Source organism: Arachis ipaensis, chromosome B5 (assembly GCF_059453495.1).
Source record: "Arachis ipaensis isolate K30076 ecotype BB chromosome B5, ASM5945349v1, whole genome shotgun sequence".
NCBI lineage: Eukaryota > Viridiplantae > Streptophyta > Magnoliopsida > Fabales > Fabaceae > Arachis > Arachis ipaensis.
The window spans coordinates 36131761-36157860 of NC_142440.1; the positions used below are offsets into that span (position 1 = coordinate 36131761).

The following is a 26100-nucleotide window of genomic DNA, read 5'->3' on the forward strand; positions in this document are numbered from 1 at the left end:
AGCCCCCAAAACGTGATCAAGAAATCAAAAGATGAACTAAAGATTCCAAGATACCAAGATGAAAACACAATAGCAAAAGGTCCTATTTATAGAGAACCAGTAGCCTAGGGTTTACAGAAATAAGTAAATGATGTAGAAATCCACTTCCGGGCCCACTTGGTGTGTGCTTGGACTGAGAATTGAAGCTTTCACGTGTAGAGACTTTTCTTGGAGTTAAACACCAGCTTTTGTGCTAGTTTGGGCGTTTAACTCCAGCTTTTATGCCAGTTCTGGTGTTTTGACGCCAGAATTTTTATGCTGACTTGAAATACCAATTTGGGCCATCAAATCTCGGGCAAAGTATGGACTATTATATATTTCTGGAAAGCCCAGAATGTCTACTTTCCAACGCAATTGAGAGCGCACCAATTGGGTTTCTTTAGCTCCAGAAATTCCACTTTGAGTGCAGGGAGGTCAGAATCCAACAGCATCTGCAGTCCTTTTTCAGCCTCTGAATCAGATTTTTGCTCAGGTCCCTCAGTTTCAGCCAAAAAATACCTGAAATCACAGAAAAATACACAAACTCATAGTAAAGTCCAGAAATATAATTTTTAATTAAAAACTAACAAAAATATAATAAAAACTAACTAAAACATACTAAAAACTACCTAAAAACAGTGCCAAAAAGTGTATAAATTATCCGTTCATCACCTCTTCAACTTGAATCCCTTGAGTTTCTTCTTCTTGTTCTTCAAGATGGCTTGTTTCAAGCACTTCTTCCACCAAAGTTTCTATCATCTCCACCCTCATATGGTTCTCTTTCTCAGGGGGGTATTGTATTGCCTTGAAGACATTGATGACCATTTGCTCATTATGTACCCTGGGAACCATTTCACCTTGCTCTACATCAATGATGGCTCTTGCTGTGGATAGAAAAGGTCTTTCTAGGATAATTGAGTTATTTTCCTCCTTTTCCATATCTAGGATCACAAAGTTCGCAGGGAAAATGAACTCTCCCACTTTCACCAATAAATTTTCTACCACTCCATTAGGTGTCTTAAGAGACCTATCAGCAAGCTGTATTGACATTCTTGTGGGATTCACTTTCTCTATGAGTAACTTTTTCATTATGGATAGGGGCATAAGATTTATGTTGGCACCCAGGACACAGAGAGCTCTCTCTATTGTCATGTTCCCAATGGTACATGATATGAGGAAACTCCCTGGATCCTTGAGTTTGGGTGGCAAACTTTTTTGGATCACAACACTGCATTCCTGGGTGAGGATCATAGTTTTTTCTCCTTCTAGCTCCGCTTTTTGGTGATGAGTTCTTTGAAAAACTTTGCATAAAGTGGAATTTCTTCCAAGGCTTTAGCTAGTGGAATGTTGATCTCCAATTTTCGAAAAATCTCCAAGAACTTAGGGAATTATTGATCCTTTATCTCCTTGTGCAATCTCTGAGGGTAGGATAGTTGAGGAACATATGACTTCACTTCCTCTTTTTTCTCTTGTGTTTGTGACTCTGAGACTTGCTTGCCTTGGCTTGGAGCTTGTGGCTCCTTGTCTTTCTTGTGATCCACCTTATCATTTTCCTCAATCTCTGTCTCTTCCTTGCTGGTATCCTTGTTGTTCTTTCCCAATGTTTTACTACTCCTTAGCTATATAGCCTTGCATTCCTCCTTTGGATTAGGGATGGTGCCACTTGGAAAGGCATTAATTAGCCTCTCAGCAGGTTGCTTAGATAGTTGCCCTATTTGTCTTTCAAGGTTTCTCATTGATGCTTCATAGTTCTTGCTTGCCATCTCTTGGTTCTTCATGAGCTTTTCCATCATCATCTCTAGATTAGAGATTCTTTGAGACTCTTGATGTGGCTAGGATTGTGTATGGGATATTGGTTGTTGATGGAAGTTGGTTGGGTTATTTGAAGAGTTATTTTGTGGGTAGAATGTGGATGTAGAAAAGTTATTTTATGGTGTTCTGTATGGATTGTTGTTAGTGGGATGATGGTTTTGGTTGTTTGTGTTACAAAAGTTATTGGGATTGGAGTTCTTTTGCCATTGGTTCTGATTGTCTTCCCACCTCAAGTTAGGATGGTTCCTCCATGAGGAATTGTATGTGTCCCCATGGAAATCATTATGGGAAGAGCTTGTGTTGTGCATATATTAGACTTGCTCAGGCTGCTGCTCATTGTTGTATCCCTCAAGCTTTCTTCATTTTGACCCCATGCATTTGAAGCTTGGCTTGTTGTGCTGATTGCAGTTAATTGAAGTCCATCGATCCTTTTTGCCATCATTTCCAACTGCTGCTGGATTTGCTGGTGCATTAGCTTGTTCTGGGCTAGGATAGCATCCACACCCTTAAGCTCATATACACCTCTCTTTGGAGTTGCTTGTCTCTTCGAGGAGTAGAAGTACTGGTTGTTAGCCTCCTTCATATCAATGAGATCATGTGCCTCCTCTGAAGTTTTCATCATTTGAAGTGATCCTCCTAAAGAATAATCCAATGCCTTTCTTGCTTTCATAGAGAGACCTTCATAGAAATTCTAAAGCTTCACCCATTCACTAAACATATTCGAAGGACATCTCCTTATCAGTGCTTTATACCTCTCCCAAGTTTCATACAATGGTTCTCCCTCTAATTGTCTGAAGGTTTGCACCTCAGTCTTGAGTTTGATAATTCTTTGAAGGGGGTAGAACTTGGCAAAGAATTTGTTAACCAAGGCATCCCAATTTGTGATTCTCTCCTTTGGGAAGGTTTCTAACCACTGAGTTGCTTTGTCCCTTAGAGAGAAGGAAAATAGCAGTAGCTTATAGATTTTTGGGTGTACTTCATTAGTCTTGACAGTGTCACATATCCTTAGGAAAACGGATAGGTGTTGATTAGGGTCCTCCAAAGCACCTCCTCCATACTGACAGTTATTCTGGACCGAAGTAATGAGCTGAGGTTTAAGCTCAAAATTGTTGACATGTACATTAGGAGTGAGTATACTACTCCCACAGTTCCTAGGATCAGGAATAGTATAGGAGGCTAGCACCCTCTTGGCAGGTTGGGCATTGTTGTTAGCCACCCCTTCCCCATGTACCTTATCCTCCATGACTTGATCCAAGTCCTCTTCTGAATCCTCTTCACCAACAAATCTTTTCCCTCTGGCTTCTCTTCTTAGTCTTAGAAGAGTTCTCTCTGGCTCAGAATCAAAGGAAGTTGATGTTGCCTTTCTCCCTCTTGGCATACACAACACAAAGAAAAACCAAATGAAAAGTGAACACTCTATTGCTAGAGTGTGTGTTATAGTTAGTTGACACAAAGTGTCAAGCAGTTAGTATGCTTAATCTAGACTATCACCCACTTAATCATTGTTAATCTGAATCAATCCTGGCAACGGCGGCAAAAACTTGATGAATAGAAATTTTCACAACACAAATTCCTTCGACAAGTGTACTGAATTGCCAAGTAATAACTCACTGTTGAGTGAAGTCGATCCCACAGGGATTGATGGATTAAGCAACTTTAGTTAGGTGATTTATCTAGTCAAGCTAATATTTGATGATTTTGGTGTAATTGAACGAACATAATGTAATTGACAAAGAAAATAACTATACTGAATTTAATTTGCTGAAGATTAAAGAGCTGAAAGTAAATTGTGAAAGATAAATGGCGGAAACTTAGATGACCAGAAAATAAAGAGCTGAAACTTAAATGGCAAGAAAGTAAAAGCAAGAATGTAAATGGCTATGAAAAGTAAATTGCATGAATCATAAATGGGTTCGGGGCACTGGGAATCAAAGAAAACAAGAAATTCAAAGTAATTAAGTGAAAGAAAGATAACGGGTATGATTCATTAGGGATTGGAGATATCATAATCCGTCATGAATCAATGAGTCTCAACTTTATTCTCAATCATATGAAGTAGATCTATGGCGGATTGTAATAATTGAATCCTAATTACTTGGCGACTCAATTTCTCTTGACACAATCAATTGCCAATTCCTTGATCTAATTGTTCATGAGAAGAGGTTAAGTTCAATTCTCTAATCTATAAGCCACACAAGCTCTCAGGATCTCTATTCAAACCAAGAATTTATTGGTCAAAAGATTTGTGAGGGAAAGAGCTTCAAACTGAATTCTATGATCCTTCTTCCAAGGCTCACATAGAGAATCAAGTAGATCTAAATCCCCTTTTGGTAGTGAATAGATCTATTAAACACAGAAGTTTTCCCTTAGCTACAACAAGTGGATTGAGAAGAAGAAGAATTTCATTAATTCATTTAAATTACAATAGAGCTCTTCCCCCTAATGATTGGGGTTTAGTTAATCATCGCTCTAAGAATAATTGCAGGAAATTGAAAATGCATGAAAATAAACTAAAACTTAATACAAGCAAATGTAAAGTTGCAGAATGTAAAAGTGTATAAAACTAAGAATCCTCAGCTAAGCTCTAGAGTACGTCCTCTTTTCTAAGTTCAAAACTTCTCCTATATATACTATTCTCTGATCTTCAAATGAGTCTTCAAGTACTTGGATGTGGGCCCTTGGCCTTAATTGAAGCAAGTTAAGAGTTATTCAAGCCCTTTCTGACGTTAACGCTGGCGTTAGCTCACTAACGCTTTCATACTTGCATGAGTGCCCCTGGAACTGGCGTTGGTACTGGCGTTAACAGCATTGCTAATGCCATAATTCTCTTTCAAGCTGGCGTTAATGCTGGTGTTAACATACTAACGTTGCCATTAACGCTGCCTTATTGCTACTAGCGTTAACACACTAACATTGCCATTAACGCTCTTCTTGTTATGCGTACACATTCTGTCATGTGCATGCGCATCCTTGTGAGTTTTTCCACTTGTGTGTACGCACACTGCTTTGTGCGTACGCACATTGACAAATTTTCCTCTGGTGCGTACGCACACTAGACAATTCATCCAGCCCCCAACTTGTGCATTGATCGAAGACGTTAGTGTGCTAACGTTGGTGGCATTAGCACACTAACGTTGGCACCTTCTTCCTTGTGAAATAGCGTTGGTGAGCTAACTTTGGCCACTAACACTCCCTTCTTCCTTGACCAACGTTGGAACTGGCGTTAGTGAGCTAACTTTGCCACTAACACCAGCTTCTTCTTCTTCTTCGAGCACGTTAGCACTAGCGTTAGTGGGCTAACTTGGCCACTAACGCCAGCACCTCTTCATTGGCAACGTTGGCACTGGCGTTAGTGGGCTAACTTTGCCACTAACGCCAGCTTCTTCCATGTAGAACACGTTAGCACTGACGTTAGTAGGCTAACTTGGCCACTAACGCCAGCACCTCTTCATTGGCCAACGTTAACCATGGCGTTAGTGTGCTAACTTGGCCACTAACGCCACAGCTTCTCTATTTCTTCTCTGATTCTCCTTGCCTATCATCAATTAAACAAGCGCATAAAAGCTTTGCTATAATCACATGATATTGCACCATTCAATGCATCAAGTAGTTCTTGCATAAATCTCATAAAAATAATTATAATTCACTAATGTTTGATGAATCAAGGCATCATAGATAACTCCAAATGCATGCTTATTGATGAAGATAATGCATGAAACTAACCTAAAATATACTAAAAATAGCTTGTGAAACTAGCCAAGATGCCTAGGCATCAGCGGTCTCGCGCCAAACGGCATCGGGATCGACGACTAAAGCTGTAGAGCCATCGGTGACGTCCTCCCCACTTTGTTGAGGCTGCTGAGTCACGGCCTCTAGTCTCTGTGTGTAGGACTCTTGTGTATTAACACAAGTTATTGTGATTAGTATGGAAGATATATAGTTAATCCCTAATAATTTTATAGCAGAAGATAATCAGATATATGTTTACTCACATAATGGTCTCAAGACCGCTGATCAGTAGGTCTCTCTTTGTTCTCTTTTAGCGTGTGGGTGATAAGCAGTTGTATGATTCTTTCTCTTTTAAAGTTTTAGTTTGATTGTTCTGTTTTATTTTGATATTAGTATATGTTGAATGGTAACATTGATGGTGTGGTTATGAGTTTATCAAAAGATTGATTATACTTGGTTCATCCACTATTATGCTTAATGCGATATTTTTTTCTAACTTTGTTAATGTTGAAGTGATGAGGTGTTGTAACGGATATAAAAACTCAATTGCACTTTAAAGGGGCAAAGATTTTTGCTGCTGTCATGCAGGATTTACTTACAAAAGGAATGAAAAATGCTCAAAATGTAGGAGACGTCGATGATTTACGACTACTTTTCTTCTTCCTCTATTAATTTTATTACTTAGTCACTGAAACTTATCACTATAACTGCAGGCTATCATATATGGATGTTCAGCTGGAGGATTGACTTCGATATTGCATTGTGATTGCTTCTGAGCTCTATTGCCTGCAGGAGCTAAAGTTAAATGCCTTTCAGATATATTGGTATATTTTCATTCACACTCATTATATTTAATAAAAAAATGCACCTGACGATCTTATTATCCCTAACAATAACATCATAATAGAAAGGGAATCAATAGTAAAAATCACAGGCTAACAGCTCCTAATATATACATAGACGATATATATAATTATGAAGGTAATCGAGATCATGTAGTGCCATCCATGAGGCAGCATAAGTGTGAGATCTCACATTCAATTCCAACACTAAAATTTATTACCATTTTATTATTTAATAGTTGTCATGCAATGAGCATGCGTGGCTGATAAACCCATATTTTATGATATATTCTGTGCCTAATTTGAGTGATTTATTCAATCCTTCACCCACTTATTCATATCAATTGCATGGTTTTACTTTCCCTTCCTTATTATGTGATGTATGTGAAAAACATGTTTCCTATGCTTTAAAAGTAATTATTTTAATTACCCTTTATTACCATTCGATGCCGTGATTCGTGTGTTGAGTAGTTTCAGATCTTCTAAGGCAAGAATGACTTAAAGGATGAAAAGAAAACATACAAAAATAGAAGGAAAGCACAAAATGGAGTTTTTGAAGAAACTGGAAACGACGCGATCGCATGGACGACGCGGCCGCATGCCAGCACGAATTAACAGCGACGCGACCGCGTGCTTGACATGATCGCGCACCTTAAGCGAAACGCATATGACGCGGACGCATGACTGACGCGACCGCGCGACAAGGAAAACTCCAATTGACGCGACCGCGTGACCCACGCGGGCCGCGTGATAGAGGCCACACACCAGAAATTACAGAAAACGCTCCAAGCGATTTCTGAAGCCCTTTATGACCCAAATCCAAGTCCAGAAGGCACAGATCAGAGGTTATGAAGTGGGGAAATGCATCCATTCAGAAGGGAGTCTCCAATTAGTCAGCATTGATGAATTAGATGTAGTTTTGAGGGAGGTTCTCTCCTCTCTCTTTAGGATTAGGATTTAGATTTAGGATTTTATGCGCTTTCAAGATTATCTCTTTACCAGGTTCAATATTCCTTTTTATTATTTTCTCAATTTAATTTATGAATTCTTCTATGTTACAGATTACTCTTTGAATTAATGTTATTTGAGGTATTTCAGTCTACAATTGCTTTCTTTTAATTATGTTACTTTTATCCCCAATCTGAAGACATTTTTATTCCAGTAGATTTACTTTTCCCCTTTTGATCTTGGTTAAGAAATCAGTAACTCAAGAGTTATCAAACTCAACATGATTGATAATCGTTATCTTTGCTAATTGAATTGAACTTCAATAATCCTAATCTTTCCTTAGGGATTAACTAGGATTTGAGGATCTAACTAATTAGTCACTTGACTTTTCTTTACTTTAAGTAAAGACTAACTGAGTGGAATTAAGATTCAATCTTCATCATCATTGATTAGGATAACTAGGATAGGACTTCTAATTTCTCATACCTTGCCAAAAGTTTATTTTATAGTTATTTATTTACTTTACAGTCTTTTACTTATTTCAATTGCAATTTAAATTACTTGCTCCTCATCTTCAAAACTCGGATTTACAATCTCCATAACCGATAATAAGAACATACTTCCCTGCAGTTCCTTGAGAAGACGACCCGAGGTTTAAATACTTCGGTTATCAATCTATTTAGGGGTTTGTTACTTGTGACAACCAAAATGTTTGTACGAAGGGATTTCTGTTGGTTTAGAAACTATACCTACAACGCGACTGTTTTTATAAAATTCTTTACTGGCAAAAATCCTAACGTCAAAATGGCGCCGTTGCCAGGGAGCTGCAATTGTGTGCCTTATTATTGGTTATTGTAAATATTTTACTTTTACTTGTTTATTTTTCTTTATTTTCCCTTTTTATTTCCATTAGCTACTATGAATTCTCACCCCTCTCGCTTCGAGTTTGGTTCTAATATTGTTGAAAGGAGTGAAAATTATAACAGGAACATGCATCAAGGTCAGAGCAATCAAAGATGGATGGAGCCAAGAGGATCTGATCAACCCTTTAGGCAACAACACCCTCCAAGATATCATGGACAAAGACCATTCTACAATGCATACCAAGCAAATAGACATGGTGGACAACCTTGTAGTTACCAACAAGTCCCACCCTGTGCTTATAGGCCATCCTCTCAACATAACTTCGAACCACCACACTCACAAGCTTCTTTTCACCATTCGCCACCATACGATCCTCATTTACCCCGATTCCAATCCAGTTACTCCCAAACACCACCACCTCCCAATGTACCACGTCCAAATCCAGCACCCCGAGAATCAGAGGTTCGCCTCAAGGAAACAGTAGATCAACTTCAAACAACCCTTTTATCAACTGGAGCAAGCAATAAGTCAATTATCTTCTAGATGTTCGAACATTCAAGGACCCCCCACAACTCCGTGTGGACAATCTAATGATGAGCGTAGCATGAAGGAGATACTAGAAACTCCAGTGGACAGAACAGAGCATGACTTCGTACTGGAACAAGTAGAGGAAACTGTCATTACACAAGAAGAAGAGTTGGTTGAAGACCTAGGAGACGCTGAGCCTCCATGGGAATCCAGAGTTGTGGAGAATTCTGTCAAGGACGTTACAATTAATGCTAAGGAGGATAGTACACAGCCCCCAAGGCAAGTCTCTTATGAAGAACTGGACGGAATAATCCAAGAAGCAAGTTTCCTTGATGATGATAATCTCAAGTCAAGTTCTCCTAGTAATGAACTTGCACCAGCAAGTAAATTCTCTGAGATCGAAGAATCTTCCCCAAGTGAATACGAAGACGATGCGGAGGTAGATTTCTCTCAACCTCCCGTTTATGACTTAAGTGACGAGGAAGACATAGAAGGCTTTGATCAGGACATGGATGCAATTGAAGAAGTCTGCAAGGAAGTGAAAAAATTCACAAAAGAGCACAAGGGAGTAGAACTTATCGAACCACTAGAAACACCTATCCCAAGGTCATTACCACCTAATACAAGCTTTAAGTGGGTACAATCCTTAACCTTTATCTTTACTTTTCCGCTTGAATATGGTTTGCTTGAAACAGTTGGCCAGCTTAGAGCTCTCTGCGGCTTTAAGTGTAAGAGGGAAATGGCTCGTGCTCAGAGCTGGTGCACAAGGTTCAATAAGGTTCCACGCTTCAACTTGAAGTGTGCGGATTGGCATCATGATCTATCGAATGGATCTCGGAAAACGTTTGGTCACCTTGGTGAAAATCTACTTTCTAAACCGCCCGGATGGAAAAATATAGATCAAGATGAAGGCGGATCTAAAAGCAAGGTTTGGGATCTTAGAATCTATTCTGACATTCGTCACCCCGGGAGCCTAAGAATATGTTTGAAGCTGCTCAGAAGCTTCACATGCCTAGTTTGGGACCCCGGAGGCTATTGGCATTCCAAATGTTGGTGGAGATTTCTGGATGAATTTAAGCATAAGCCACCATAACAGGAAGCTCATCCAATGTCCAACTTAAGGACTTTAACTAAAAGTGCTAGTGGGAGACAACCCACCATGGTATGATCGTTCCTTTTTTTTCATTTTTTTATTTAGTTTTACTTGTTTTCAAGTTTTATTTTATTTTATTATATTGAACCTGGAGTTTTGCATAGCATTCATATTAAGCATTGCATTCTGCATATTGCATAAAAAAAAAGGGTGCGCGACGCAACCGCATCATTCATGCGATCGCGTCAAGTTGCGAAAACACTCCCCACGCGTCCGCGTGATCTGGAGATCGGCGTAAATCCCCAACGTCCAGAGAGTTAGGCTGAAATCGTGCGGCCATTGTGCGTTTAGCACAAAACGCCCACGCGATCGCATCCCTGACGCGATCGCGTCATTTGCACAAAACCAATTCCACGCGATCGCATGAGCAACGCGATCGCGTCGCATGGATTGCACCACCACCCCAGAGGAGACAAAGAGTTGCGCTGAAACGACGCTGGAATTGTGCGTTTAGCACAATTTCCAACGACGCGGTTGCATGCCTCACGCGACCGCGTCATTCATACTTTACCCATTCCACGCGATCGCGCCACCCACGCGATCACGTGGATTCAAATTAATAACCCCCTGCTTTTATCAAACCAATTCATGAATTCCAGGGCAAGCTTTCTTATTCTTTTTGATTTCCTGGTTCTTAATTTGCATTTTTGATGTTTAAATTCCAATTTTTGCTATTTCTATATCTATCTGAATCATCATCAACCTAATTTCCTTGGTTGGATATAAATTACCTATAGCTTCTAATTGTGAATGCTTGTTACTTGGAATATGATCATTATGCCACTTACTTTAACCCACTTTTTACTAACTCACTAATTTTTACTTCCTCAACTCTTTTTCAATTCTAACCAAACCTAACCTTTCAAAACGTCTCTTCTGGTTTTTCACTTTCTTTTAACATTCTAACCAAGGCATGATGATACTTTTTCTAATTAACTTGAATTGAAGTACATTTTGGATTGTGACATTTTTCTTCTCAGTATTCTAACTCTTATACAATCCTTAATGCAAAGTTACTTGACTCAATTTCCTCTTCTATTGCTCCTTTGCCATTATATGCTTCTTTCGATTATTTGCCTATTTGCTTTCCTATTTTTATTATATCCTGATTTTCTGTTTTTTAGGATGTCTGACACCCAAAGAAAAGGAAAAGAAAAGGCAATAACTGGCAAACGAAAAAGAAGAGAAGGCTGACCAACTACTGGACCTCATGCATGATGACTCCTGGCGGGAGAAACACTTTACCCTGCAGGAGAAGGCTGACCAACTACTCTCTGCTACTGATCCCATTAAATTTGCAAACCGATACTGCGAGCTGAAGTATCCGGTGTTTGCAAACTCCAAGAACCTGTACCTGGAAAGGACTCTGAAGATCCCAGAAGAACTCCAGCAATACACCTCTGATCAGATCAAACAAAGAGGCTGGTTCTTCCTGGAGAGAAACCTGACTGAGGTTAATACATCTTGGGTAAGGGAATTCTACTGCAATTACTTCAAAACTTCCCTAGATGCAGTGAACCTAAGAGGGAAGCAGATTCTGGTTACTGAAGAGGCTATAGGGGATGTTCTGAAGCTTCTGCCTAAATCCGATCAGCCAGATGGATATCAAAAGGCTGAGGTGGACATGCGCTTCATGAAATTTGACTGGGATGCAGTCAAGGCCAGGATAGCCCCTGACCCTACTGTCCTATGGGTCATGGGTCAGAACACCACCATGTCTAAGGGAATCAAGCGGGCATACTTGAACAATGAGGCTCAGCTATGGCATCAGATCCTAAGCAACTTTATTATGCTGAGTACTCACGAGACGGAGCTACCCGCCGCTATGATCACCCACCTATGGTGTGTGATGGAGGGTAAGGACCTGTACCTGCCACGCTTTATCTGGTACTATATGGCCAGGGTCCACGTCCGCGACACTCTCCCCTTTCCTTATCTGATTACACAGCTAGGCCGTCGAACTGACGTGCCCTGGGAGGATGCTGATGAGAAGCCACCTGCTGCAGAATGCAAGAAAATTATCCCTCACAGCAGGAACTTTCTGGCTTTGGGCTACAGACCTCCATTCCTCACTCCTACTGATGAGACAGCCACACCATCTGCCGGCCCCTCTTCCTCCACAGCTACCCCTGCTACCACCACTGCACCTCCACCTGCCTCAGAGCCCGTCTATCACCTAGTTCACCGCCTGTTTCGATAGCTCGACCAGATGGAGCGCCGCAACCGGCGCCGATATGAGAGAGCTGAGCATCGCAGCAAGCGACGCTATGAGCACCTGAAGCTGATGATACGATCTGGCGATATTCCCTCCGAGCCCGACACACCATCAGAGCCTTCTGAGGAGGAGGCGGATGATCATGAGGCAGAGACCCATCCATAGAGTGAGGCTGCGCAGGCAGGCACAAAGCAAGCTGCATCACATCAAGAGGCTCTGCCTCAGATTCAGGCTGCAGACCCAGAGATCCCTATCCAGTCAGCACCTCCTCTACAGTAGGCAGATCCCCAGACCACCACCATAGAGACTCCAGCTATCCACCCTTCCAGTGATGACACCCCTTCACACCCTGCTTGAGTGAGCATCAGGGACGATGCTTCATTTTAAGTGTGGGGAGGTCGCCATCTCTGGCGTATTTTTTGGTGAACCACTACAGACTCTTTTATTTTATTTTGCTACTTTTTCTGTATTTTCCTCTTTTATTTTTATTTTTATTTTCTCAGTACTTATACACTGCTATTTTCATGTATTTTGACTCTATTTCTGCATGTTGCACCTTAGTTCATATTTAGCTATTTAGTTTAGTTGTAATTCTAACTTATTAGTTATAGAAATTGTGGATTAATTAGTATAGTTTACCCTTTTTTTAGCATAAAATAGCTTAGTTTTATTGAAAATATAAAAAGAAAGTAAACTAGAGACTTGAACATAATAGAAACAACCCACACCTTGTATATATAGCATTCCATGTTAGTTAGTTAACAACATTTCATCAAGGAGAAACACAAACTTTAAAGCCACTCAAAATAAATTTTACATTGAGAATAATGGGAACTCTTGATTTTTACTTGCATGACATATATAACTGATATATGATTTCTGAGTTAGAGAACATACAGCCTGTGAGTTTTGAGCTTAATTGTATGGTTACATTCAAACCATAATTTTTATTCCTGTGTGTTCCGCCCTTCTTATTTATTCTGGTGTTCTTTACTTTGTTTTAAATCTATATGTCCGATTATAGAATAGAAATACATACCAAGAGAGTGATTGAGGCCATTGTTTAATTTTAGCTCACTTATCCCAAATTAGCCTACCTTTTACATCACCCTTGTTAGCCCCCTTGAGCCTTTAAACCCCCTCTCATTCTATAAACCATAATACTTACCTTAAGCAGAAAAACAAAATAAAAATCCCAAGTTGAATCCTTGGTTAGCTTAAGATAGGAAGTGTGTAATTGTTTAAGTGTGGGAAACATATTAGGAACATGGATGATAAAAACAAAGGGTAGAAAGTTGAAAAGAATAAAATAATTCAAAATAAAAATTTTTGGAAAGCATGCTCATGGGAAATCAAAATAATTGAATTACCATGTGTATTAATATATATATATATATATATATATATATATATATATATATATATATATATTTCAGTATTTAAATAAAGGGGATACAAAAGAATTCCCCACATGCAAAATAAAGCAATGCACATGGGACAAGATAAAAATTAAAATATGAGCATGTATCAAAAGTGGGAAAAATATGGAAAAATAGGTAAAGAAGCTTTACTTTACAAAGTTATGTATGTTAGGTGAGATCTTAGACTAATCAAGGATTCGCTTAATTAGCTCACTTAGCCTTATACATATACTCTTGCCTTTACCTTGGCCCCATTACAACCTTAATTAAAGACCTCATGATTTTTGGTATGTCTATATCCTGTAATTGTTGATTAGTTAGATGAAGAACAAAGTTATAGAAAGTAAGGATAAAAAGAAGAATAGAGTGATTAACCCAATAAACACTGAGTGACCAGAGAGTAAACACAAAATCCAGTGAGGGTTCAATAGCTCATTAACATATATCTCTCCTTGCATTATTAATTGTCTTGCAAGTTTATAAAATGTTTTTCTCTCCCATCTCAATTGTAAAAGTGCTTTATCATTATCTAAGGTCTGGCTATATATATGATTCCTTGAGAAATGTGAATTAATTCAACTACATGTGAGCTTTATATACAAGTGAATAAAAATAATTAGAATTGTATGATGCATTTAGGTAGTTACATTTAGAATAGATTGCATTGCATGAGATTCCACCACTTCAACCTTACCTTACTCTTTATCTTGGATTTAGCATGAGGACATGCTATTGTTTAAGTGTGGAAAAGTTGATAAACCCATATTTTATGATATATTCTGTGCCTAAATTTGAGTGATTTATTCAATCCTTCACCCACTTATTCATATCAATTGCATGGTTTTACTTTCCCTTCCTTATTATGTGATGTATGTGAAAAACATGTTTCCTATGTTTTAAAAGTAATTATTTTAATTACCCTTTATTACCATTCGATGCCGTGATTCATGTGTTGAGTAGTTTCAGATCTTCTAAGGCAGGAATGACTTAAAGGATGAAAAGGAGACATACAAAAATGGAAGGAAAGCAAAAAACGAAGTTTTTGAAGAAACTGGCAACAACGCGATTGCATGGACGACGCGGCCGCATGCCAGCGCGAATTAACAGTGATGCGACTGCGTGCTTGACGCAATCACGCGACTAGGAAAACTCCAATTGATGCGACCGCGTGACCCACGCGGCCGCGTGATAGAGGCCACGCACCAGAAATTACATAAAACGCTCCCAGCGATTTCTGAAGCCCTTTTTCGCCCAAATCCAAGTCCAGAAGGCACAGATCAGAGGTTATGAAGAGGGAGAATGCATCCATTCAGAAGGGAGTCTCCAATTAGTCAGCATTGATGAATTAGATGTAGTTTTGAGGGAGGTTCTCTCCTCTCTCTCTTTAGGATTAGGATTTAGATTTAGGATTTTATGCGCTTTCAAGATTATCTCTTTACCAGGTTCAATATTCCTTTTTATTATTTTCTCAATTTAATTTATGAATTCTTCTATGTTACAGATTACTCTTTGAATTAATGTTATTTGAGGTATTTCAGTCTACAATTGCTTTCTTTTAATTATGTTACTTTTATCCCCAATCTGAAGACATTTTTATTCCAGTAGATTTACTTTTCCCCTTTTGGTCTTGGTTAAGAAATCAGTAACTCAGGAGTTATCAAACTCAACATGATTGATAATCGTTATCTTTGCTAATTGAATTGAACTTCAATAATCCCAATCTTTCCTTAGGGATTAACTAGGATTTGAGGATCTAACTAATTAGTCACTTGACTTTTCTTTACTTTAAGTAAAGACTAACTGAGTGGAATTAAGATTCAATCCTCATCATCATTGATAAGGATAACTAGGATAGGACTTCTAATTTCTCATACCTTGCCAAAAGTTTATTTTATAGTTATTTATTTACTTTACAGTCTTTTACTTATTTCAATTGCAATTTAAATTACTTGCTCCTCATCTTCAAAACCCAGATTTACAATCTCCATAACCGATAATAAGAACATACTTCCCTGAAATTCCTTGAGAAGACAACCCGATATTTAAATACTTTGGTTATCAATCTATTTAGGGGTTTGTTACTTGTAACAACCAAAACGTTTGTACGAAGGGATTTCTGTTGGTTTAGAAACTATACCTACAACACGACTGTTTTTATAAAATTCTTTACTGGCAAAAATCTTAACGTCAGTGGCTAATTCTTCTTTGAAGAGGCAATGTCTATGTGGCCATTATCTGAACAAGCAAGCATATTCCCTGCACAACAAGATAAGGGTACACTATATATTGTCTAGTAATTAAGTAGTAACAATGCTAATTAAGGTATTATCAACTTAAATTAGATAATCCATTTCACCTTGCCCACCCTCCCTAACTCAAATATCTATGATTAAGAATCACATTCTTTAATAATTAGTCTGTTGCCAACCAGAAGAAAAATCCACAAAAATGCAATAAAAAAGTTTTAAGGGGAAACTAAATTATAGGGCCAATGAAAATTGAATAAATTAATTCTTGTTTTTGATATTTATATTAATTATAATATTTTATTTCCTTGTCTTGCCTTGGTATAACAGGCTATGTTTTTTAATGTTGTTGGTGGATGGACACTTGCAGAGACTGCTGGGAATCTTTTAATAACAGCTGCAATTTGTAGCAGGTTTATTTTCTATGTTGTTTTGAAATGATGTTAAATTTATTGGACTAACAATGCTTATGAAAAATGAGGTTCAAAGATGCTGCTATGAACCATTTCATGCTCTTGTTTAGATAAATAATTCTTATAGCTCATGTTGAATAAGTGAACTGGACTGTTGTAGCTGTTCTTTCTTTTCCACTCACTACTCATTATCCATTTCCAACTTTTTTTTTCCTTTTTTCCCTCTCCAGTTATCATCACAAAATGCTATCTTCCAGTATTTATTTTTTATTGTTCAATTTTTATCATATATTTGGTAGATTAAATAGGGAGATCTTGTTTTGATGGATGTTGGATGTGAGTTACACAGTTATGTTAGTGATCTTACTCGTACCTGGCCTCCCTGTGGTAGCTTTTCTTCTTCCCAGGTTTACCTAATTGAATTGCTTTTAGTAATTTCACATAGTTATTGGACGAAACAAGTTTATTTTATTGCCATGGTGTCATTTTCTATTTCATCCTTGGTGGTATATTTAGGAGGTTTTATTATGAAACTTTATTTACCTTCATCCTGTTTAATAAGGCCTTAAAGTTTCTTGCCACTTCAACCAAATTCATGAATGAATTGCTTAATATTTTTTTTTATCTTTTTTTTAATAAATACATAAAAAGAAACTCCATCTTCCAAATAAGGAAAGTGGGAAAGTTCATTCTTATCTTTAATTTAAGATTGAATATACATATGATTGTGCATCTATTATAACTTTAGGAAGAAAGTCAAGGGCCGCAAGGAATGAAAAGCACCTATTTTTTGTTAGTAAAATTTAGTATTAAGACTGTAAGAAGTAGGAGAGTAAAGAAAGTGAGAAAGCAGATGCCTCAAAGACTTCTTTGGTGTTTCTCTCAATACTTACTTTTCTATTTGATTACTCTTTTGTAGTCAGTGAAATTTCTTCAAGAAGACAGCATGCTAGTACCACTTTCTTATCGATTCACTTGTTTGAAATTTCAATAAGTAACCAAAAGGCTTGTCACAGGAATCCATGATAGATCAAAAGATGGCATTACGGAAGAAGTGAAGATTTATGTTGGTGAAAATATGCTGAATTAGTGAGATATGCTCTTTTTTAACTTTGTTCATGCATGTTTGGGCATTCAAGATTCTCAATATATTCTTCTCTTGCCCATGGCACAAGGGATCTCATAGGGCTCTCTCTCCTTTTTATGTTTTATTTTAATGTTTTTTTTAGAGGGAGGGGGACTAGAAAAAAATATCAAATGATACAAGGGAACCGAGGAAAAGAGATCCTCAGTGCTTATGCTTTGTGCCATGGCATCTTCCCCTCTTTATGCTAGCCAATGAAATTTAAATGTGTAGAGCTTACTTTTTGCTCCTTATTAATGTATAGTGAAATTGCTCATTTTAAATGCATTGTCCTCTTAGTCTATAGTGTGTGATATGATCTCCTCTTGTACATTTAGGAAGAACTTTATGAGCTTATATTGCGGACTATTTCATACGGCTCGTTGATGCATTATGCGAACTATCTCATAACAATTAATAGCCATTAAAGTGTGCTACTGACCTGAATATTTTCATGATAGAGATATCTGTGTTTTTTGAGTGTCTTTTTTTGTTTTCTTTAGTTGAATCTTAACTCATTGTATACTTAATTAGCTTTCTGAAGCTTTATTTATAAAACAAAAATCCACCTAAATCTGCGGCGGTTTTAAAACCGCCGCAGATTTTTTTTAAATTCACTGACCAAAATAGCGGCGATTTTGCAAGCGTCGCAAAATTAATTATCTGATTTGCGGCGGTTGTGCCAGCGGTTTTCTAAAATTTCCGCAAAATCAAATCTCCACCCCTTAATAGGTGAAGCTTGTGGAACCGCTGAAATTTTTTTCGCGGCAGTTAAAAATCGCTGCAAATCCCTAAAAAAACCGCCGTTATTCGGCGTGTCTCTTGTAGTGGCGAACGTCTCCGCCAATATCGCCTCGCGATCCAACGACTTTGACTACACATGTTGCATTGAAACAATATGATTAAGATGCTTAGTAATGATATGAAAAAGAATATAACTAAGTTATTAACATAATTAAAGTCACTTTACAAACCATCCTGGCCTTAGTCTTCACGAAGGTCGTTGAGCCGCGAGTATACTTGGACAACTTGGCCGAGGTCCTGTTAGCTCTGTTGGTCAGATGCCGATGCTGGAACTCTGCATTGGTTTCCCAATGAACAAACAGAGCCTTCTTTATTTCCGGTCGGAACCAGCTCGTCTGGTGGTCTCGCCCCTGACGAACATCATCCAGCATCTACTAGAGCCGTTGACCCATTCTATGGTCGAATATCTTCCTAATGGTAAGGTCGTGCTTAGCGTCCCACTTAAAGTGCAGCTACAATAAAGAAACTTTAAAATTAGTTAAGCAAGATAGAAAATATAAACTAGCTAAAAAAGTTTGAAAATAAAAAAACAGTAATTACTGCGCCTTTATGAAACTATTGCTCCCTGGTCTTAGCGGGGATCTTCATGTAGCTGGGCCAGGGATGGTCGTACATCAGCTTGATGACATTGGTCATCTCCTGAGTACATGCATTGTTGTTCAGCGCAAACCCAACAACCCACAAACAAGAATCAACGTAAATCCACTAAAGAGGAATCATAATCAATGAAACTTATAATAATAACCAGGCAACCAAATCAACGTAAATTCACTAAATAGGAATTAATTTTCAAGAACTTTAAGCAATAACCATAATCACTAAAACAAGAAACACTAACCAGGCAACCAAATCAATCTAAATCCACTAAATAGGAATCAATTTTCAAGAACTTTCAGCAATAAAATTAATCATAATTATTGAAACTTAAAATAATAACCAAGCAACCAAATCAACCTAAATCTACTAAAAAGGAATCAATTTTCAGAAACTTTCAGCAACAACCATAATCATTGAAACAAAAAACACTAACCAGGAAACTAAATCAACCTAAATCCAATCAATAAGAATCAATTTTCAAAAAATTTCAGCAATAAAGTTAATCATAATCATTGAAATTACACAATTTTTAAGTGATGAGCAATTGACGATCTTGATGTGTATTTCATAATAACTGTAATGTGTTTATGTTCTTTTGTGCTGAAAGGAAACAAAGAAAAGACTATATTCTTTTTGTGTGTTGGTAGACTGATGGAAGTGTTCCAAATACACAGGTTTGTTAATCTTGTGTGAATGTGATATCTAGCTTATTATCTTTGAATGGTTTTACTTTGGTGTTGAAAATCCAAAAGTGGATCCCTTATTTTCTCCAAGAAGTTACAAGCTTATGCAATTTTGTCTGTCTTTATTTTTTGCCTTTATTTTCTTTAGTTACGGTCATTGTTATATTTTGACTTGAACTTGATTATGTTGATAATGATGAGATAGTGGTGGTTGATCTGATCTATGATGCATTTTATAGGTGAATAGAATTAGGGAATTGCTAAAGAACTATAAGATAGTGGCAACTCATAGACAATCTTGATGTGAGAACTTTACCTTTTACTCTTGTGCAGTTGGTTTGATTTTTTGGTTTATGGTATGTTTCTAATTGGCCAAATTTCAGGTCCTCATTTGGGATGCTGAAAGTCAACCTAATCGTTATGTTGTCCTTGTTGATACAAATTCTCATCCAGATTTGGTATAGTTTAATGGTTATCCATTAATATTCTAAATTATCCCATCTTTAAGTGCTAAGTATAATTTGTGACACTAGTTAATAAAGGAGATTCATGTAACATCGGGATGGTCATCTTGTTTTTTTTTTTTTTTTGGTATTTGTTTTATTGAGATTGAGTGAGATATTGGCTAATGATGTTGAAAAATAACACCCAATTTTCCAAGTATGATGTAATGAATATTATGTTTATCTATGTTATTTTTGGCTTTCTTTTTTTCAATTCAGTGTGTTTAATGGAGTAAATTTAGAAAACAAATCTAAAGTATTCATTTTACAATAGAAAAATTTAAAAAAAAATGTTTACCTTACTAATGGATATATAGACGAAAGATCTGTCTGTATTAAGAGTTGTGAACGCTTTACAGAAAATTTGTCACAAAATTTGATGCTAGTTACAGACGAAAAATCTGTCAAAAAATCTGATGTTTTATGCAAAATAGAGGGGACGATTACCGAGAAAAAATCTGTTGGTAACAGAGACAAATCTGTCGGTAAATTACCGATGAAAAATCTGTTAGAAGATCTAACATTTATAATGAAATGGAGGGGACGATTACCGAGGAAAAATTTGTCGGTAACAGAGACAAATCTATCGGTAAATTATCGACGGAAAATTTGTTGAAAAATCTGATGTTTTTAGTGAAATAGAGGAGATGATTATTGAGAGAAAATTTGTCGGTAACGGAAAAAATTTGTCGATAAATTACCGACAGAAAAAAATCTGTTGGTAAATAATTTCTGACAAAGCTTTTACAGAGAGACAAAATCTGTCATTAATTTCGTTGGTAACTAAAAATCCGTTATAATAAGACCAAATCTATCTGTAAATCCATCTGTAATAAGCAATTTTCTAGTTGTGACAATTTATATACCACATACACAATTCAATCAACAGTTCATTCAGTTTATTCCTATCTTAAGATCTACTAGCCTAAGTTTTCACGTAATATTATACATTAACTATGAGAAACTAAAACCATACCTAGGCTGATTCCTCCCTAAGCTCGGAACACTATAAAATCCTCTCCTCCACAAGCTTCAAGCCTCTAACTCCTCACCAATTGAATTTTTCAACTTCCAAGGCTCAAATTAAGCATCCAACATCCACCAATTTGATTTTAATTCATACAATTTAATCGTACCCACTGGTATTCTTGATGAAATTCAGAGATTATCCGCTGCTAGAATTCACCTAAACCATCAAAATTATTCAATTTGTCAATACCAAAATCCCAAAATTTTGAAATTGAAGAGAAGAAATCTAGCTAAGAAAATGCATTTTTCTTACCACTTTGTTTGAATGGTTTTGAAGAGAATGCTGAGATGAACGAGTGGTCGCTGACAGCTCATCAATCGGAGTTGCGGATTGAGAGATATGATGGATTGAACTTTGGAAGTAAAAAAAGTTAAGGTTCCTTGAGCTCCCTTCTCTTCAACCTCAGCGTGCTTCCTTTGTGAATGAAGGGAAAAATGGCTGAGTTTGGTTTCTTATATATTGGTTCATGGGCCCAATTTGGGTCCGGTCCGACCGGTTCGGTCCGTTGGCCTGGTTTTAGGCCAAAATCTTTAAAATTAGTGTTAAAATTTGTATTTTAAATATTTCTACTTCTCTAAACTATAAAATTTAATTTTTCTAACTTTCTTGAATAATTATTAATTTATTAGCTAATTATTTATTAATTATCCAGAGTTTACAGCACTGTTTACCAATTTGTCTATAACAATATTGACATCACAATGAAAGAAAAGTTCAAAACTTTCACATACCATTTCACCATAATATACAGAAGAAGAAAAGCAAAACATAGGGAAAAAAGAAGCACAAGGTTAACAAGTAAACAACATACATAGAGACAAAACAAACAAAAAGAAAACCAATTTGCAACAACACCACCAAATAACAAAGCTCCAGAACATTATGATTGACGATGAGAAAATAAAAAAACAAGAATATAGCTCTAAGAACCTTGCTTCTTGTTCCAACCCCTTAACTTCTGCATGTACCCTACTGAACCCGGTTTGTGATGGGGCTTGCTGATACAGGCCCACTGGATTGCATTTTTCGATTGCAACAGTAAGATATGCAATCCAACACCAAAGGGACAACAGAAAACACATTTCAACACAGCTATTGGAAAAAGACAGCAGGATATAATGTGCTGTGTGCTCTCATCACAGAATATTCAACTCTCGACAAAAGTTGTACCAGTAAACATAACACAATTTAAACTTTTCAAAAAAATAATAAAAAAAGATAGAGAGAAATCACAGGTAGAAAACTTATGCTAAAGGCCATTAATGAATTCATATCTACTCAATAATTCAAATACATCCATGAACGACCATAATAAATAGCCTCATGTCATGTCCATTCCTTTCAATGTCACAAAAGAATATGATTAGAAATTAAACTAGTAAAGGTACAAAAAAATCTATAATTCAAGATCTTAGGCTATAAAAATGTAAAACAAAATTTAAAATATAATATAGATTATAACTCTATGATTTTTTGTTATTGATGACATCATTTAAAAGTTCAACCCATGTATTCTTATCACTGGGTCCACTAGAATACGATGAGACATGGGAAAACTGAGGATATGATGTAATTTTGGCAGTTGAAGGATAATAGTTGAAGTACGCCGTGCCATTTTGAACAGGATAAAAGGGAATGGGGAGGGCTATCCACTATAAGGTTGATAAGGATGGACCACTCTATAATGATGCATAGGATATTGTGGCAATCCTAGTTTCTTGGTTATGGCTGCACCTACAACTTCCGAAACTTCTATTCCTGGTGTGTTGGTCTTTTCTTTTAATGTTCCTTAAACTAGAGTGATCTCTTCAGTCTGAAAATAAATTAAAATTTTTAAATAATTACGATACAAAATTTAAAAAGGAAACTAGTAAGATAAACTAGAGTCAAGTATGTAAGACTTTCTCAAAGTTTTGATCTCACTCTCTTTTAATTTCAAAGTTTCACTTATGCTATTGGATTAAGACAATCTAAAGTCAAATAAGACTTTAATTTTCTTTTTTGAACACCCTAATATAAATTATTAGATATGTGATATGTTACCTTTTGTCAACCTTTTTTGCCATTTACTCTAACCTTCGATGTAGCTTTCAATTTAGATGCAAACTTCTTGCTTTCACTCCACTTGAATTTTTTGTTACAGAAAAAGAAGAAATAATATAAGCACTATGACACGTTTCTAATGACTGGTTTAGAATTTTCGAGAAATCAAAACTCAAGCTCGTCGTAATTATAGTTCCAAACTGGTAACTAGCACTATCAAAGTTTAGTTTGGTTGTTACAAGTTCAACCCAATTCAAATTAAAATAGCCGAGAGTATTACTCCCGGGTCATCTTTCCTAGGATGTGCAATTGTGTAAATCAAAGTTGGTTGAGATAATCGGGGTTGATAAGCATAAACAACAAATTAAACTAATGAAGCTAAATATGCGAGAAACTTAAATTGCAAGAAACTAAAGTAAGGATGATGGAATTATCAACTGAGCAATTATGGAGTTAACAAGGCAAGACATGAATTAAAATCAATTCTAAAAACTAATTAAACTAACTAGAGATAGGTAAAACAAAAAGTGATCAAAGAAGGTTTTTGGTTTTTAGTATAAGTGTAAAAGGCTCTCGGCTAAGGTATGGGAAAAAGGGGTCACCATCCTTGTCTAACAATCATGTAATGACAATTGTGAGGAATCAATCCCATTAAGTTTACCTCTATACTTGAGAAAAGTCAAATAGGATAGTCAACATCAATCCATAAATCCTAATCTAACTACTAATTGACTTAGTAGAAGATTAGTGTCAATGGGTGTCAATTTAACAAACAAGGACCCCACATTATCGATCCAATTAGACACAATGACTCAAGATCACCTAATTTCCTTAACCTAGGCCAAGAGTGTGAAAAATTACTCCATAATCAAATGAAATATTTCATCAAATACTTGGTGTGCACTAAATAAAGACATGTGTAAGTTGCAAAATAAATGGAAATTGAAACTGCCAACTACATATAATCACTATCAAAGGCTATACTAGACATGGAAGGAACATAAAACTCAAATCCAATTAAAGAGAACTCAATATTCACAATAATATCAAACTATGGTCATAAGTAACAAAAATGAGTAACTAACAAGTAAACTAGGTAATTGAGAGTGTAATGGATACAAAATTAAGAAGAGAACTAAAATTAAACAAGATCCAAACCACAATTCAGTGGCAAAGTATTGATAACCTTAAGAAAAACTAGAGAAAAGGAGAAATTTTTCTCCGAAAAAAAAAACTTAGAACAAAAACTAAAAGGTTTCCTATGTATGTGAGTGTGTGTGTGTGTGTGTATGTGTCTGATGAGCGGATAATTTATACGCTTTTTGACATTGTTTTTAGTATGTTTTTAGTAGGATCTAGTTACTTTTAGGGATGTTTTCATTATTTTTTATGTTAAATTCACATTTCTGGACTTTACTATGAGTTTGTGTGTTTTTCTATGATTTCAGGTATTTTCTGGCTGAAATTAAGGGACTTGAGCAGAAATCAGATTCAGAGGTTGAAAAAGGACTGCTGATGCTGTTGGATTCTGACCTCCCTGCACTCAAAGTGGATTTTCTGGAGCTACAGACCTCGAAATGGCGCGCTTCCAATTGCGTTGGAAAGTAGACATCCAGGGCTTTCCAGCAATATATAATAGTCCATACTTTGGCCAAGAATTGACGACGTAAACTGGCGTTCAACGCCAGCCTTCAGCCCAAATCTGGCGTCCAGCGCCAGAAAAGGATCCAAAACCAGAGTTGAACGCCCAAACTGGCACAGAAACTGGCGTTCAACTCCACAAATGGCCTCTGCACGTGCAACACTCAGGCTCAGCCCAAACACACACCAAGTGGGCCCAGGAAGTGGATTTATGCATCAATTACTTACTCATGTAAACCCTAGTGACTAGTTTATTATAAATAGGACCTTTTACTATTGTATTAAGCATCTTTGGATGCCTGGTTCTTAGATCAGAGGGGCTGGCCATCTCGGCCATGCCTGGACCTTCACTTATATATTTTCAACGGTAGAGTTTCTACACTCCATAGATTAAGGTGTGGAGCTCTGCTGTTCCTCAAAGATTAATGCAAAGTACTACTGTTTTCTATTCAATTCTTCTTATTTCGTTTCTAAGATATCCATTCGCACCCAAGAACGTAATGAAGGTGATGATTATGTGTGACGCTCATCACCATCTCCCCTATGAACGCGTGCCTGACAAACACTTCTGTTCTACATGAATTAAGCTAGAATGAGTATCTCTTAGATCTCCTAACCAAAATCTTCGTGGCGTAAGCTAGAATGATGGCGGCATTCAAGAGAATCCGAAAGGTCTAAACCTTGTCTGTGGTATTCTGAGTAGGATTCAATGATTGAATGACTGTGACGAGCTTCAAACTCGCGAGTGCTGGGCGTTAGTGACAGACGCAAAAGGAGGGTGAATCCTATTCCAGCATGATCGAGAACCGACAGATGAATAGCCGTGCCGTGACAGGGTGCGTGAGCATATTATTCACTGAGAGGAGGGGATGTAGCCACTGACAACGGTGATGCCCTTGCATACAGCCAGCCATGGAAAGGAGTAAGACTGATTGGATGAAGATAGCAGGAAAGCAGAGGTTCAGAGGAACGAAAGCAACTCCATTCGCTTATCTGAAATTCCTACCAATGAATTACATAAGTATCTCTATCCCTTTTATTGTTTATTTTAATCTAATAAAGTATCATGTTTAAATCAGCCTGACTGAGATTTGCAAGGTGACCATAGCTTGCTTCATACCAACAATCTCCGTGGGATTCGACCCTTACTCACGTAAGGTATTACTTGGACGACCCAGTGCACTTGCTGGTTAGTTGTATCGAAGTTGTGACAATTATGAATTAAGATCAAAGCACCAAGCTTTGGAGCCATTACCAGGGATTGTTCGAGCCTGGACATCACAATTTCGTGCATCAAGTTTTTGGCGCCGTTGCCGGGGATTGTTTGAGTTTGGACAACTGACGGCTCATCTTGTTGCTCAGATTAGGTAATTTTCTTTTTGTTTTCTTTTCAAAAAATTTTCAAAAATATTTTCAAAAAAATTTTCATCTGTTTTCGAAAAAAATAAAAATTTTTTCAAAAATTTATTCAAAATTTTTAAGAATGA

At 37.0% G+C, this 26100-nt stretch overlaps 1 protein-coding gene across 1 annotated transcript; it reads right to left on the reverse strand.

The window, feature by feature from the left end:
• Positions 1-675: 675 nt before the first annotated feature.
• Positions 676-1107, reverse strand: LOC148563847 (uncharacterized). The gene has a single exon (XM_088486963.1). It carries the CDS (start codon positions 1105-1107, stop codon positions 676-678), a length of 432 nt encoding a protein of 143 aa, XP_088343089.1.
• Positions 1108-26100: the final 24993 nt, after the last annotated feature.